We start from the raw sequence: 17,622 nt of genomic DNA on the forward strand, positions 1-17,622 counted from the left end.
GAAGTTCACGTTCACCTCGATGATATCACTGCTGAAGGACAGAAGCTGTGTTTAGTGGCTATAGAAAATAGTTTGCTAGTGCCAGTTTGAAATAAGCCAATTCCGCTGGCTGTTTCCGCATGCAATGCAGGTTTGCAATATGGGTATGAACCGATTACATTCATGAATTTGGACGATGCTAATAACGCCAATTACAGACTGGGATAGAGCTGAAAATGGATTGTTTGAAAAAATTACTGTGTCTTCAGGATTATCACTTTGTGAGTGGAAAAATCTGAATTTTGAATGAACTATCCCTTTAAAGACACTTTCTAGCTAATAATACCCTTTCAGTATACTATACATTTGTCGATTCCATTGATCATTTGGGGTCTAATCCAAAGTGTCACGTGTTTGTCAATAGAACTGAAAGAAAATGGTGAAAAGAGCAAATAGCAAGCACATTCCACTTAAAGACAACAGTCAGATGTAAGAAGAAGTCATTAGCACTGGCTGTCCTTCTGGCCCATTTCCACTGAGGCCAACAAAGGAGGGTGGATTGCAATTGACAGAAGTCTTACTGGAAACCACAATACCTTGTTCCTGTTTCTTTAATCTGAGTTAACATGGCTGAGGGAAAGCAGCCATGTTAACATGGCTGAGGGAAAAACTATAAAAAGGTTTAAGTGAGTTTTCTATTGGGAAATTAGACAATTATTTGGTTACACTTTATTTTGAGACACCCAATTTCCATCTGAACATGTTTTATAGATACTATCAACAAACTTTTAACATACAACTACTTACTGAGGTTAAGGTTAGGGTTCGGTTTAGAATATGGTTTAGGGTAAGGGTTAAGGTTAGGGATAGAATAAAGTTTAGGGTTAGGATATAGGTAAGGTTTAGGATTAGTAGATAGTTAACATTTTACAGATAGTCAGCAGACAATCTTTTGAACATCAACAGGTGCACTCTTGGGACTCTCAAAATAAAGTGTTACCAATAATTTTTCCACATTGTATTAACTTATTTCACACAGCAGAAATGTTCATCATGCATTTCCCATTGGCAAGCAGTTTATTCAAGAATGTGCATTAGGTAAAAATGTTTTACCCAAACCAATTCTCTGACTGTTGCCATGTCACTACACCACCCAGAACAACCAGTTGTTGTTATGTTGTGACGGAGCTATAACATTTGTCTCAGCCTGCAGAGTTGGGGTCTGATAAGGGGTCTGATAAGGAGCATTTCCCTTTGTGACAATGGCGAGTTGAGGAACAGGTGCATCCAGCCATTGTGAGGGTATGAGTTAGAGGAGAGATGTGGGTTATCTTGCAAGCCAATCTGATAACACCTTCCATGGGTGGCTAGCATACAAACAGACTGTGCGGCCATCTTTTGGACCATTATGCCCATTGCTTAACACAGGCTGAAATGACATGCATCTTAAACAATAAATATGTAAATAAATGATAGATAACCAAGTTATGGTTGCCAAATTTAGTTAAGGAGTTTGTGCACCAATTATTTAGTGAGTTTGACAATCTCATGAAAGTGAGCATGATTTGCTAAGCTTGCTAACATTCGGTAAACCAGCAAGTTAAATGAAATTTATTGTTCAAACAGTGCATTGCATACGAAGATTAATATGTCACACCAGTTAGCAATAGCTACTTTTGACAAACTGAGTTAGTATCTGCATTATTATCAGTTCGCACAATGCCAGCAGCCTGTTTGTTGCCACATTGCTTTAACGTAATGTTGTACAGTACAGTAGACCCGTGTGTCAGCTGTTGGTATTCTACACTGCTGACTAAAAGTAATATAACAGAAAAATTAATCTACAGACTAATTTCCAATAACAGTTTTGTTACAGCATGTCTACAATGTTATGCTAAAAGTTAACGACTGAAGCAATGCAAGCAATTATGACAGAAGATGTTTCCCCGTGTGTGCACTTTGGATAGCTCTGGCTAGAAATCCTTGAAAATAAAAATGGGATGATCACAGAACTTCAAGGAAACTTAAGAGTTAGCAACTGGGAGGACATGATCTTTTGTTTTGCAGTTGGGGAAATTAGTAAACGAAGACACATTGTTTGTCAGTGCAGTTCCAACATAGAGACAATGGAAGTACAGTTTTACCCAGGGCCTCCACTACAAAACTGGACAGGAAGGTAATATGAAGGACTATAGGTAGGTCACAGAGTTTGTATTTTCTCCAGATTGTTTATTTGACCTGAATTGTCTTCATTCACCCTAATCAGTTTTGTGATTGCAGGTTATGCGATGCAGATGTAGCGGCGGTGGAATACATTTTTACATTTAAATAAGTGATAGCCATCTTGAGTTCCTATAACGAGAGTACAACGTGCAGAATGTCAAGGGCTGCTGATGGATAGGCCACTAATAGGCTCTGCTGTCAAACATATTTAGCACTAATGGCTAATATGCTGTATGATGCATGGTATATGTGTTACAGTAACGTTATACAATGCTGTCCTTTTTGGTCTTGCTGTGTAGCATGGAATATTATAATCATTTTGTGGTCTTGAAGAAATAATACGATATCTTCCTCTCATGCAAAGATTACTAGCAGCCAGATAAAGCTTTTACACTCCTGCTAAAGTTCCCCAGATGGGAAAGGATAGATACTTTGTCTACACTGTACCCCTACACTCTTTCTTGCTCACTGTATTGGTTAGACAGGGATTTCCTGTGAAAATGACACATTCTATTTGACACTTCTCAGTGAGACCTTTCAGCAGTGTGATATGTAGGCAACCTCCCATGCATACAGTAGTACAGACAGTACAGATGCAATATTTTAATTTGATCACCCTGTTGTATGTTCACGCATATTAGGTTAGTAGGAAATGCCAGTGTGTTCAATGTTCAAAAAGTATTCTTAATTTGTAATTAGCATTCTAAGATTATTTATTTTTTGTCCTAATGGAAAGTGTATCAACCCCAAATAAAATGTACATGAATTTGAATTCAAATAATAAAGAATGTCCTGTTGCTGCATGATAAGTCTCCTGATGGGCAAATGGGTTCAGATTAAGGACGTACTGTACATCTTCACAGTCTGTTGCAGAAACAGACCTCAGTGTGAATTTATATTTGATCTGTCATCTGTGTCACTTTGGCTCTTCTCCAAAGTCAAAGTATTAAGAAGACTCATTCTTCCCTCCTTCTGATGAGAATCTAGGAGAGCAAAAGGAAAGAAACCAGACACCTTTGACTCTGTTGTGATCAATATAAAGAGTACTAACAAAACAATCTCTTTCTATCTGGCCTTTGCTCGGTTTTCTACTTTCATCTGTCCATCCTTACCTTCTGTGTCTGGGTCTATATCAGTTAGCTTCCTCTTGGTGCTTTGGCTGCTTTCTGACCCAGACAGATGACTCTCCACATCCTGGTCATCTGAACTGCTCCTTGAAGCAATGCTCTGGGCTGACTGTACATATCAAACAATGACAAGACACCAAGTATAAATAATCTCAGATCAAACAGTCTGTGACCAAAGAGAACATGCAGCAGATTTTAGGGAGTGTAGACACTTGCCTTGCCATCGGAGGAAAGCTGCTTCTGTAATCTGGTATTCAGAGCCTCGAGGAGCACCACTGTGATTACACAGATTCAAACAAAAACATTACTAAAAATGCGTGCGCATGCCTTGAAATATCTATGTCAAAAACCACACCCTAGACCTGGTGTGATCTACTGGAGAAATGTAGCACTCTCTGACCAATGTGTCATTATTTCTAACAACATCATCTTCTTTAAACTTTCCACCATCCTCACCAAGCTCTGTACAAAATGCATCATCATCCATCAATGCCCAAACAGAAGACAGAATAATGATCCCATGTAAATCAGTTGCTAGAGCATGGTGCTTGCAACATCAGACATGGATTTGATTCCCATAGAGGACCTGGTTGAAATTGTATGCACTCACTACTTTCCCTGGATAAATGCTTCAGTAAAATGAATGAAATATAAAGTCTCTTCATGGTACACACCTGAACTGTGTCCATTCATTTGGCCAATCAAACATATTTATTGTGAAATGTTTCTTCAACAGAATCATTTCCAAAAGAAAATCTGAATTAAACAGTCCCTTCCGGTTTCATGGTTTTCTTCTGCTGAAGAACCATTTTAAAACTAAAAATTTAGTAAAATTAATACACCTTAGTTTAGTGATTCCCTATATTCAGCACACCTTGTATTCTAGGTTGGTTAAATCAATGAGGAGTTAGAAACTCAGGAATTACTTCGTATTTTTGTAAAATATCAAGTTATACTGTGGCATATTGAACTTAACAAAGAAAATGGTTTAGGGAGATTCATTTCTTATGACTTGGAATACCAAAGTAACCATGGTCATGGTGCATGGTGTGAAAATTATATTTAAATTCATGACACAAGATGCTGCAATCCATTTTGATGTGGTGTTTTGTATAGTGTTTTTTTTTTAACACAAGTAATTTTAGCTCATAGCTACAGTATGTGTTACCTCCCATTAGTAGGATCTTCCAGAGGTATCCTACAGCTAACAAGCAAATCCCCCTCATCCCTCTGATGCTACAGTGTTTTATTCTATTCATCAAATCTTAACTTGCAGTTTGCACTTCACCATATGTCCACCTCCCAAGTCAAGAATGCACTCTCTCCTCTCATCATTTTAAATTTATCCTTCTGCTCTGGCACAGTATCTCCTAATCTCTAACCACCAGCTATCATATCTATTTGTAAAAATGGACTTAACCCCAACTATCAGTCAATAATAACTTTCATTCCTGGCCAAAAACACAATCTACTGTTGATTCCCAAATCCAGAACTTTGATCCAATTGACGTTTCTTCACGAATACCCAGAGCCCACGATGGACAAAGTATTGTTCCCATAACAGCTTTGCAACTGTTGCCTCTTGATTGCAGATTGGGAATGCATATCTACCAAAATGGTCAAAGGCCATCAATAGATTTGAGAAACCCTTACGGTTTGGCTCCAGGTCTACAAAATCTATACACACTATGAGTGGCTATAGTCGGTTGCTTTTTTTGCGTTGTATGCATTTCCCACAGTTTTCCACATACTACTCGTTTTGGCCCATTCTTGGACAGCAGAATCTGTTTTGCACTAGATCCACAGTTTTGTTGATTCCCAAATGCCCACAGTGATCGTGAAATGCAGCCAACACCCCTTTCCCTAAAAACATCGGGCAGGAGTAATTGCTTAGTGGCGGACTCCGATGTCCCCATTTCCTGGTAGAGTAGATCTTTCTGGAGAACCAGTGTTTTCCACTCTCTCAGTAGTGGAGTAATTTCAGTATGGTTGGACAATACCTCTGAGCAATGTTCACCTTCTCATTTAGCATTATAGATGATCGTAAAACGGATGGGGTGAACTGCATAGCCATTTGTATTTCAGCATGGGAACATGGGTGAAACTCCTCCTTTGAAGTTTGAACCAGGCAAGTGAACAAGACTGGAATAGGTTGAGTCATGAATCATCCCTATCCGGTAAGCTGGCTGACTTCTGCATTGTTGACTGAGGCACCCCGGATGGTGGGATTTGGATCCAGTCTTCTCGGCCTCCATGACGTCTTCTTGACAAGTAATCTGAATTTACTTTGAAACATCCTGGGCGGTAGCGCTGGCTGAAAATGTAGGTAGCAAGGCCTGACAACCACAGGGGATCAACTTTAAATTGGTAATTTCATAGGTTAGAGGGGTTTTGTCTGTATGAGCCCTGTACAAGTAATCATGGAGCTTGTCGACAATAGCCCACATGAGAAATAAACCTTTGAAACGATGTGCAGGGTATCATTTTTCTGATTCAGCAACCTTTCAGCTAGCAAATGCTTCTGGTCTCAATTCCCCTTTGTGTTCTGGATAAAGAACTGCACCAAGTCCTTGCATCAATGTGTACACTGTAAGGTTTGCAAAAGCTAGAACTAAAGCATTGATCAGACGATTTATGACTCCTGGGAATGCCTGTTCACAGCCATGGTCCCACCTTCACCTAAATGACTTTAAAAAAGGAGCTCCACCTTTCTGTCTTGGTTGACATATACCACCTTTTCTTTTCTCAGGTTGGTGAGTGACAGTACTACCAGGGGGTACTTCTGAATAAATCTTTGGTAGTAACCACAGGAACCCCCCCCAAAATGTGAGAGAATTTCACAATAAACACTGAGTATATCTATGTCTACCCCCTCCAGAAAAATATTTAAAAAAACACCACCCCAGTGCTATTGGAGGAAAGGGACTTGACCCTTTTTTATATCCAATCAATCAATCAAATGTATTTATAAAGCCCAAATGTATTTATAAAGCTGTTTTACATCAGCAGATGTCACAAAGTGCTTTTAGAAAACACCATCTGTGCCATCTGGTTTGGCCCAAACTTGTATCACTTAGAGGACTGGGTTACATTATCATTATTTATAATCATACTTGCACTGCTACATTTTTGCCATGCTTTCCTGTACCTGGACGCAGTGAGATAGTCAGAACAGGGACCTTTCTGTCCCCAAATTCCATTTCGCTTCCTTGATCTGCTTTCCCATCATCTTCCTCCATTTTTGATGTTCCTTCCTCCTGTTGATGAGGTTAGACATATCCCTTGACTAAATCAAACTTTTGTTGGTAAATCTTTTTCACATGATCATTAAGATGAAGATTTTGGTGAAGTACCTTCGGATTAGAATTGCTGGGGCTTTGCCTGTGTTGATTTGAAGGAGGTGTGGAAGAGGAGGATAACCGAGAAGCAGGTGGAGAGGAAGAAGAGGAGGCAGTGCGAGGACAGGCCGGTTGGGATATGTATTGTGATGTGTCTGTCCTGGTGTCTCTGTTAGATGTCTCTCCATCTATGTCCTGCATTGTGGGGTTGCTGTCCTGTGGTGATTTACTTTTGGATTTCCCAGGATCAGAAAGGTCCAGAGGAGCGTCAATCTCTTTGAGACCCTCCCCAAACACTCTGTCTTGGTGAGCCACCGCATCTCTCTGTGGAGACCGCTTGCTCATGCTGCTCTGGTCCTGTGCTACTGGTCGCTCCAAAGGCTTAATGGACGGACTCCTGGTCAGACTTGCCTGGGGAGAGTGGCTGGGCTTTGGCCAATTCTGTCCGGTACTATGTTTCCGGTTCAGCGTGGCGTTGCTGCTCTGCTGGTGGAAGGTCTGGAGGTTGGAGACGTGTGCACGGTTGTTATGGTTGGGGTGGACCACTGGGCCATCGCTCATGGAGGAGGCCAGGGTGACCCAGTTGGAGTGCTCGGGCAAGGGCCAGGGGATGGAAAGACGGGCATTCTTGACCGGAAGCGGCCGGTAGGGGACGGGAGCATGGACCAGGTGACGGCTCTGCTTGTCGTCTCCAGGTAGAGAGGAGGAGGTAGATAAAGAGCTGAAAGAAGAAGGAATAGGGTTTTTCTTCAAGTCAAGCAGACAGGGGTGAGTGGATGGAAGGTGGGATCCCTCACTGTGGGCTCTAAGAGAAGGGATGGGTCAAAAAAAAGAGAGGAAAATGTTACAAGGTCGACACACTTTTCTTTTCTATATCTTTTGATACCATTGCCTCACCTCTTCTGCCTAATGTTGCCTCTGGCTGTACTGTGCTCTGGCCTCAATGATCGTGGGATGGGAGGGGACATGGATAGTGGCTTATGGGATTTCTGTGTATGATACAAAGAAAGATTGTGGCTAAGAGGGAACATTTTGACCAGTGCTATATTTCATCCATATATTCTGTTAACATTTTATCTAAATCACTTACATAGATTTGTCGTCCATTCCAATCCCTCACATGCCTTCCTTCAGGTAGTGTCTCTATGATTTCAATAACCCAAAACAAGAAAATAAACCCAGATGATTATACTAATGGTTCATTATTCTTAAATTAGAGTTCATGTGTGTTCTTTCCTCTCACCCTCAGCTCTAAAGAAGTCTGCCTCAGTCTTGACTATGGACAGCCCTGCAGTGGTGCCCTCTGGTGGCTGGTTGAGAGTGGACCGAATGGCTGGGGTGATGTGTGGCATAGCAGAAGGCGAAAGGCTGGCAGACTTTTTGACCCCTTGGGTTGCATCCTTGGAGGATGAATGTCCACTTTGACCTCTGAAATGACAAGCATGGTATGTACCAGCACACAAGACAACATCAAATACACTGAAACTTACTAACTAGGAAAGGCTCACTTGTAGCAAAACATTTAACTTACTCTAGTGCTGCTCTAAGATGTCTAATTTCCTCTTGTAGTCTCTGGTTCTCCTTTTTCATTGTATTCATCTCACTCCCTTCAAAAATAACCCACAGGCCATGGCTAATGTTAAAGTATGTCACTTTAGCTATAATATATTGCATCATAGTTGGATCTATTAATGTCCTACCAAGGGTGGAGATGTGCTGAATGCTCAGGATCTGAGAGGTCTCATACTCCTGCTGCCTGCGTTTGGCCACTTCCTGAGTAACCGTACACCTGTCACAGAGCCCCGCCCGCAACCTGCAGCAGAGGTTACCATGGAATCAACACTTACAAAAATTCAGCTACAGATGGTGTTAAAACAGCATACACACACACACACACACACAAACACAGAAACATAAACACTCAAGACATACTCATGCATGCCTGTGGTAATTTAGAATCTCCAAATAGGCACACACACAGAAGGACAGACAGACAAGGTGACACTAACATGCAGTAAGTACCCCACCTGTTTTCCAGCTGTTTGATGTTTTCTGTGAGTAACCTCTGCTGCTCTCTTAGCTGTTGGTTCTTGTTGAACAGCTCCTCCATTCGCTGTGTATCACTACTTAGAGGACCAGACCAACAACTGCCCTCACTAAGTATCCGATACAACAGTATATCACTTTTTAGTAAAGTGCTTTACAGATTTTGTCAATCGCTTTGGCTCTTAACATTCTCTAAACTGTAAGTACACATTCACAATGGTCTCATGGGACATCACAACTCTATGGCATGTCTGCAAAATTTAGTAACTCACCAAAACATTGAATAAATGCTCCAAAACCTATTTATTGTGTCAGTAAATTGGTCAGTGCCACCAAAATGAAAAGTTATGTTCTCATCGTATGAGCAGTAATGGTCAAAATGTTTAGATGTTTTTTCACCATGGCAGTCAATCCTGGAAATGTTTGTTATTTTTACATTTTTCTTCTACTTTTCTGTTTAGCAGAATGCTGGTGTGTATTACCCAGAGCTTTTTAGATACCAGTTTCAGCAGTGGTAAAATGTTATTGGGAAAAGTGAATACTGTACAATTCTGTAGTACACAGAAAAAGGATATGCACATCTGTATGTATACAGTCAATTTAGCGGTGTTATATGTAAATAGAAACTTTACTTTGCATATAAAGTCAAATACAGTGAGCATAAAATTTGCCTCCAAATGACATCCATGAAAACAAAACTGCAACAATGAAAAATCCTTCGGTAGTTCTGTAAAAAACTATGATTTGTACCTCCTCATGGTAAGTAACACTACAAGTTCCCATCTTCTGGGTGGACATCCTGGCTCTCTTGTTGGACTGTGAAGAGATTTTCGTCAACATCACATCTAATGTTTTCCCTTGTGATGCAACGGGGGAAAATCTCCTGCCGATTCCTATTTCATTACTATGTCACCTGGCAGGTAATTTGCAATTATAACGGACATCACAAACATTTCATGTCTTAGATATTTATGGAGTGTACATGTATGTCTGACAGATTTTGATAATTGAATGGCTCGTTTTGCATGTGATGGCTCACACGATGAAAGAAAGTTCAGAAGTTGTGAAGAGTATGACAATTTCACTAAGAAACAACTCATCAGTTTTGATCAGAAAGCCATGTGAAGGTAGGTATTGTGGTTATTGTAGACAATTGTACTTACTCTTTTGCTTGCATGTGCCAAAACACATGCAATTTGCTTGAATAAATTAGAAATTCTAATCTGGTGTGAACCAGAAACTAATTGTTCAGAGATTTTAACTTAATATTTTGAAAAAAAATAATTCTCATTTGATTAATAAGCCAAAACGATTGAGAAAAACTGTAAAATTGATGAGCAACAGACTCAACATTTACTCACCAACCCTTTTTATTGGTCAGCTCCTGAATTTTATCTTGCCATACTACAGAGAAAAAGAAGAGGGAGTGAGAATTTTAACACTGGCGTTAAAATGACTCTACATTCTAAATTCAAACATCTTCCCCTATTTAATCTTGTGTGGTGTCTCACTCATGTATTTGAAAGTCAGCCACACTGATACTGCGGGAGGATTTTTCACTTGCCTTCAAGTTCTCGCTCATGGGCCTCCTTCAGCCTGTGGAGGAGCTCATTAAAACCCTCCAGAGCCATGGTGCAATTCAGCTGTTTTAGCTGACCTGGACTCAGCTCCAACCCTCTCTCCTATCATCCACTACACAAATATTATTAGCTGCGGAAAGAAAACATAGCAACATAGGTAACTGTACATACAGGTCTACACAAGAACATAAAAAAAATACATTTGACCAGAATAAATTTGAAGCTGTTCCATGCTGGTCTACTTATCCTGGTCTAAAGTTGGTCTAGGTTGATTTATCCAGACGCGAATATGGATCTTTCTAGACCCTGCTGTCATTTTGAATGTGGATTATGGGTAAATATACTGTACTGTCAATTTCAAATGTTGGATATACACATTGGCTGGTTTATGAAGAATACCTTTACAATCTAGCAGAATGTGCATGCACGGTATGCTTTAGACCAGCCAGTGGCGCCTTGCTGGTTTAGGAGTTAAGGGTGGTGCCACACCCTTTTTGGCCAAAAAAAGAGAATATAATCCATGTTCAATGTGTGTAGAATGTTTCTATTTCAAAGCTATAAAATGTTCTTCCAGCAGCTGTTCCGCAGACAGTTAACATTCAGTGCGGGGATGGCCAGCTGCACTTCACGAAAAAGTATATGCCTCTCTCCAGATTTTCTAATTTTTTATGCAGATTTTGGACAGTGAATGTAAAATCTTCAATAAAAACTTTTAGAAATGGGAATCTGTTGGAATTAATAGCATAGTCTGTTGATAAATCTTTAATTTAAAAAAATTGCCCCCATTCTCTTATAGGATTGCTTTCTATAGGAATATTACAAATATATATTTAAAATAAAAACTCTAAAAAGAATCCTATCGGATGCTTCCAAATCATGATATAAAATCCCTAAATTTTTTTCAGTATGGAGCCTATATTTATCCTAAATCTCCATTTCAAATCAGATTACTCTCTTACCTAGCTCTGACCAATCACTCTAATGAATTTGAAAAATACATGCAATGTACATTGCATTAGGATTAGGGTTACATTACTAGGATTAGTTGTTTTACTTGTATTACATTATATTAGGGTTGTATTATTTATTTTTGGAAAAACAGATAAGCAGATGTTGTTCCACTTGTAGCCTGCAAGTTTACTTAGTTTGATCAGAATCATCTCTAATCTGTACAGCAGCCCTTATGGCTTTGCCTTGCACAAACATGAGGGAAAACTTGCACAGATATTGGAAAGGATAATAACTTGTTGGACATGTTTTTCAAGGTCTGTACCCAAGGCTTCAATTTGCGTCTGCTGTATGTGCGTGTGTTAGTAAGTTTGTGAAAGAGAAAAACATTGAGAGAGAAAGAATCATTTAAGCGTTGTTGGTATACTTCCCTCTTCTGTGTTCTCTAGAGGTCTACATATACATAATGGAACAGGGAACATTCTTGATTAAATCTCCACAGTGCTGTAAGGTTATACTGCGTTTCTGACATGCAATGTCCTTACAACTGGGCCATGAAACAGTATATATCTGAGAGAATCATTATTCCCCAGACATTCAGATGGCATGTGGAGCTGTTGTTGAGCTATTGAAGAACAACTCTGATAACACAAACATTCAATACATTAATTATTTAGTTGACATAGGCCTGCTGCCCCTTTTTTTTATACTATTGTGTAAAGGTGTGTCTTCACACTAAATGCTGTTTTGCATTTTGATCAGAGCTGGTCTCTTGACATGTTGGGATACGTTGACTAACTGTCCTGAACGTTACAGTAAAGCAAGAGAAGACCTGTCTGTGTTTCCCCGGTAGCTAGTTTTCATGGCTTCTCAAACAGACTACCTGACAATATTTCAGATCAACTGTAACATAACACTTATCCATAAAATAATGTATGTACAAGACTATTACACACAATGCATACAATTTTCACTACCGTTCAAAAGTTTGGGATCATTTAGAAATGTCTTAGATTTTTACATTTCCGTAAAAAATTCCCTGTTATTTTTGTCTAATTAAAATAACGTCAGTCCTGTATTCCAATGGAATGTTTTGTTTGTTAATCCAAGTATATCATTTTAAATGTGATCATTAGAAAACCCTTTTGCAATTCTGTTAGCACATCTGAAAACTGTTGATTAAACTGCTGATTAAAAAAGCAATAAAACTGGCCTTCTTTAGACTTGGAGTGTCTAGTTTGAAAAACACCTCACAGGTCCTCAACTGGCAGCTCCATTAAATAGTACCCGCAAAACACCAGTCTCAATGTCAACAGTGAAAAGGTGACTCCTGGATGCTGGCCTTCTAGGCAGAGTTGCAAAGAAAAAGCCATGTCTCAGACTGGCCATTAAAAAGAAAATATTACAATTGGCAAAAAAAACACAGACACTGGACAGAGGAACAATGGAAAAATGTGTTATGGACAAACCAATCTAAGTTTGAGGTGTTTGGATCACAAAGAAGAATATTTGTGAGATGCAGACCAGATGAAAAGACGCCATATGTCCAGCATGGTGGAGGCAATGTGATAATCTGGGGGTGCTTTGGCAGGGGTAAAAGTGGGAGATTTGTACAGAGTAAAGAGATCTTTAAGGAAGGCTAACACTCCATTTTGATAGGAGCTTGATAAAAGCCTGTGGATGGCGCTAGATTGGAGCCAATCTCCTCGTACAACAGGACAATGACCCAAAGCACAGCTCCAAACTATTATTCTAACCTTGTCAATTACTACATTTCCTATTCATTTTGCTATATTTCCTATTCAAAATAATTTAATGTAGGCTTTCATGAAAAAAAACAAAAAAAAACATCTACATGACCCTTAACATTTGAATTGTAGTATATATCCCCATTATTATTTTAAGTATTGGTCAATTTTCTGTTATTGATCAATGTGGGAGTGCAGTAGGCCTAATGCAGTCATACAAAAGTATGTATCCATGCAGTCCTTAACTACCTGTTTGTTTGCTGTATATGTGTATTGCCTAGTTGATTCATTGTATCACTGATGCCTGATTAATGAAAGATTTAGGATGGCAAACTTAAACAAACATACATACGCAAGCAGAGGTGGCAGTACTGATGTAAAGAAGTATACTGTAGATTGTACTGTATGATACCTAAAACTAAAGGCCTACTCCATGAAGAAAAAAAACCAAAGTGGTCACCCTGTCATTTGAATTGGTATCTGGGGATGAGGACATAAATAATAAATATTTGCCTACAGACATGGTATGCAAGGACTGATCATCCATAAAATCTTTATGACATCTCAAAACCATGTTTTAACCAGTCCAAAAATGTATGAACAACTCTTACATTGCCTGTTTAATCAAATACCCCTGGAAATAAAGTGTTGAGAAACAGTAGGTAATTGTCACAACATGTTAATATCTGTACTTTGAGAAAGGGCACAGGCTACAGTAGCTAACTGTTGCCTTCGTGTTCTGTCACCTATTTTGCCACCCATACACACCAATCACAAGCCTGCTCTTAATCTGTCCATCAAGCTGTCAATCCAGAAATAATTGCTCTATTATCTCACAAATTCAACATGTTCAGTGTGAATAAACCTGACCCACTTTACTAACCTGTTTTGTTCATTAACAGCATATTGGGTTGGAGAAATGTCTGCCTGATAGATCAATTAATGGTCATACAACTTGCAATTAGGGAGAGGTTTATATTTACATTAACCATGAATATTCAGTACTGGCAGTGTGTCCTATGAATAATGCATTTTAATATAAAGCTACCTTCCACTCCATCTTTGAGGTATATCCACCGTTCTTCATTTATCTATTATACTTTTCTAGTTCTATTGGGATTCAATGTGAATGATGCAAGGAAACAGTTATTTCCTGTAAGTTAATGAATAGCTTCTCCAACCCACTCTGACTTCTGCCCCCTGCCCTACCTAACAACTCATCCCAATTATACAGGCCCCAGGTCCTCACCACATACTGTCAGCAGTCACACTTACCTCTTCCCAGTCCAAACCAGGACCTGTCACTGTCTGTCTTTCTGTCTGTGCGTCTGCGTGTCTTTCTGTCTTCTGTTCCGCATAAGGATTCAAATCTGTCTCCTCCTTAGTCCTGGAGAGCTAGTCGATGGCAGCAGAGATGAACAGAGAAACAGAGAGAGAATGAGAAAAGATGGGAAAGGAGCAGAGAATGGCAAGGAGAGTGTCTCACTCAGCTCCACCCTCCACCTCCACCCCAGTAAACAGGTTGGAGCAGTCCTTCATTAGAGTACAAACACAGCCAGTTCTCCCTGGATATTCCGGTTCTGCTGAAATCCCAAAAAACTGGCCAAACCGGATTTGTGAACCCTAGAAAGAGGCAATAGAGAAACTCAAACATGCATGTTATCTGAAACTTTTCACTCTTACTATTCAGAAGTAAAGAGGTCGAAACTCATAATAACAAACACAATTATTTATATGAAAGAATGAACATTGATTTTGACTGGTTAATCTACTTTACAGTGCATAATCATATAAACTTTTGTAACAATTTAAGCTGTATCAAATGGTGGCAATTTAAGTGATTTTTAGAAAGGCTTGTTCAAAATGTGCCAATGGTCTTTTGGAGGGTTTGGATAGTAACATTTACTGATTGTGTATTTTTTCAAATTTTAAACAATTCATACCATGTAATATTTATTTGCCAAATGTTTGGCCACTTGTTTGAAGCTGCCATTCAAGCTTTATGGTATGTTGAATCAAAGTCGAATCATAGAAATAAACTACAGCAATTGGTATACAATACAAATTTCTGTTTGGAAATAAGTACAATGTGACTTCTGACATGCAATATCCTTACAACTGGGCCATGAAACAGTATATTTCTGAGAGAAGCATTCAGATAGCATGTGGAGCTGTTGTTGAGATATTGCTTACTGTGCTTACTGTGAAAGCAACAATATATCATAAGTCATCATATTGTTTATAAAAATGCATGCATGGGGTTGGGGTTATAAAGTTTATTTTAGGACAGCATCTATGATGAACAATGACGTGACAGTCACCCAGTCAAACAATGTGGCTGGCACAAAACCTGGATTTTCCTGATTCCTGAACACTGGGCATACCGTGTTGAACAGCTAAACCCTTCCGTTGGTAGTTATCCACTCTGATTGAGGAACCCAATAAGATAAATTTGTCAGAAGGCTGATTGTTGTCAGTGCCTACTCCTCATTATGGTTGTCTGTTACCAAACCTCTGAGATCTATGTCAAGGTATTGGAGAATAATGTGACAAGACCCCCTCTATAAATAAACATTCAGAAGTTTTTATCCTTGACAATGATGTACCTTTACTGAAAAAGTTATTAGGTTTCTCACTGCCATAGCGACCTTTATCCTCAGAGTCAAAACAATTATAAGAAATATGTAAAAAATGTATTGTCAAAATCTGCTTGTGGAAACATTACGTGACGTGCTATTACATTATTTCTAATGTTGTCAGTTATATTAGAATAAGATTGTTACATTCTTTTCCCATAACAATTTGCTGATGCCACGTGTGTGACTATGGCCTTGCCTTGTCGCAGCAACTCCACAGCGGCTGCGGGAAGGTTGTTTTCGCCCGTAGGTGAATACTTGCCAATCAAATATGAGCTCACAGGCTCCCAACCTGCTAAGAGAACTTGCCACATGGTGACGAGAAATTAGGTTATTGTAGCAGAAGAAAACAGATTTGGAGGTCCTGGGCTGGCGCAGGCACACCCGGTCTGCGGTTGTTAGGCAGTTTGGACCGGCACATTCTATATACCGATGGAGGCCGCTTATCGTAGAGAAATATCAACAGCTCCGGTGGATATTCCTAGCATCAGCATGCTAATTGTTTATCTAACCTGTTTACTGATCATGCTGTTTCATCATTGCCTTGATTTACCACACCTGGCAGGTGGATGGATCTTGGCGAAAAGGAAAACTTGGAGAAGTGCGACCTCTGACGGAAACAGAAGTCTATTTCCTTGTAATGAAATTGTAGTTACTATAATTATGGGTTTCACCCGTTGACAACTTTAGCTATTTCTATTTATTTTTGTTGTGTTGCCCCTTTGTTGTGTTTGTTGTACCTGTGCTGTGAGGTTAGCCTGAATGTGTCATAAGACGTTTTCCACCATTTGTTACCTTACAGCCTTATTCTAGAATTGATTACATACAGTTTTCTCCCTCTTCAATCTACACATAATACCCCTTAATGACCAAGCACAGACAGGTTTTTAGAAATGTTTGCAAATTCATATAAAAAACTGAACGTTACTCAGGTACTCAGACCCCATTACTTATAACTTACTTGAATCCTCTTTGTGATTATGTCCTTGAGCCTCCTTAGTTATGACACCCACCTCCATACCAGTGTTGGATTCACCATGCTTTCCTGCAGATCCTCTTAGGTTCTGTCAGATTGAATAGCAGGTTAGCATATCTGTTACCCTACTAATCTGATTGTTTTAACATAATTAAATATACTTGGTGAAAATAGGCTACACATTCTATACATCATATCTGCCTAATTCTCACATGTTTTGTGTGTTTAACGGGCTAAATCCCACACTATGTTAATGTATTGAACATAGTGAACGGTTCTTAACATGAGGTTTAATGTGAGTGTTAATAAATGAATAATTGAAATGTTATTCACAGTGAATGGGTCAAGGAATTGATGAGAGATGATTTGCATGACTAAACAGAGGTACAGTTTAACAATAATATCAGAATAGGAGTGTTTGATAGGGTGAGTCTGTCTCAAGGACAAATGCTAAAGGAAACAAAAGCCAGACACCATAGCCAACCATTAATTAATGGCCATGCAGCATTCTGTCTGCTTCTATTTGTCTGTCTTCCTGAATCTGTTGTTGAATCCCTTTTCTTTGCTTTGTGACCGCTAGGAATCTTTAAAATATGTGGGGATGTAAAAACAAGTGAGTCCTCTTGCACGTTATTTATGATCAACCTTTGACCTGTATGTGTCATTAAGACATTGACATTGTCGTAAATCAGCCAACTGTCACTTCCACAAGCGAGGATCAGATGTCTGTATATGACAGTACATGACAGTAAAAAGGGAAGTGAGGGAGTAACAATAAACCGGGACGTGGTCATTTTCACTTAACTCACTCCCTGGTAAGATTCATAGAGAATATATAGATGATATAGCCTAACAATAATCTATATAATGGAAATGAAGAACATTTCTATAACTCTTCTGTCTGAAGGTTGGTTGGTGATTCAGACACAAAACCTGGTTTGTTCTCTTCATTCTGGAGCACAAATCACAGTGTTAAATATGCCCAGTCTGACAGCCACTCCCGGAGACCAGCTCACCTCTG

At 39.3% G+C, this 17,622-nt stretch overlaps 1 protein-coding gene across 4 annotated transcripts; it reads right to left on the reverse strand.

The window, feature by feature from the left end:
• Positions 1-850: 850 nt before the first annotated feature.
• rbbp8l (retinoblastoma binding protein 8-like) lies at positions 851-14,833 on the reverse strand. 4 transcript variants are annotated; one of them, XM_010875542.3, is made up of 15 exons: positions 14,265-14,833; positions 10,278-10,423; positions 10,075-10,117; positions 9,464-9,529; positions 8,695-8,790; positions 8,368-8,480; positions 8,199-8,274; positions 7,911-8,095; positions 7,758-7,810; positions 7,565-7,656; positions 6,683-7,388; positions 6,478-6,586; positions 3,546-3,604; positions 3,315-3,438; positions 851-3,185 (listed from the first exon to the last, which is right to left on the reverse strand). In XM_010875542.3, the coding sequence occupies exons 2-15, from the start codon at positions 10,342-10,344 to the stop codon at positions 3,085-3,087; spliced, it is 1,890 nt and encodes a 629-aa protein (XP_010873844.1). In that variant the 5' UTR covers positions 10,345-10,423; positions 14,265-14,833; the 3' UTR covers positions 851-3,084. The 4 variants fall into 4 exon arrangements, with proteins under 4 accessions (XP_010873844.1, XP_010873841.1, XP_010873843.1 ...); XM_010875539.3 differs by having other exon boundaries at positions 6,683-7,472; XM_010875541.3 differs by lacking the exon at positions 9,464-9,529 and having other exon boundaries at positions 6,683-7,472; positions 14,265-14,831.
• Between the last annotated feature and the right edge of the window lie 2,789 nt (positions 14,834-17,622).

This window comes from Esox lucius, chromosome 12 (genome assembly GCF_011004845.1).
Source record: "Esox lucius isolate fEsoLuc1 chromosome 12, fEsoLuc1.pri, whole genome shotgun sequence".
NCBI classification, from domain to species: domain Eukaryota; kingdom Metazoa; phylum Chordata; class Actinopteri; order Esociformes; family Esocidae; genus Esox; species Esox lucius.

Excerpts from the sequence above, each read along its gene's own strand:
- rbbp8l (XM_010875539.3), bottom strand. The coding sequence starts at position 10,344 with ATGGCTCTGGAGGGTTTTAATGAGCTCCTCCACAGGCTGAAGGAGGCC. Across the intron at positions 10,118-10,277 it reads CCATGAGCGAGAACTTGAAG|TATGGCAAGATAAAATTCAG; the intron begins GCAAGTGAAAAA and ends TTTTCTCTGTAG. Across the intron at positions 8,275-8,367 it reads TCAGCACATCTCCACCCTTG|GGAGTGAGATGAATACAATG; the intron begins GTAGGACATTAA and ends TTATTTTTGAAG.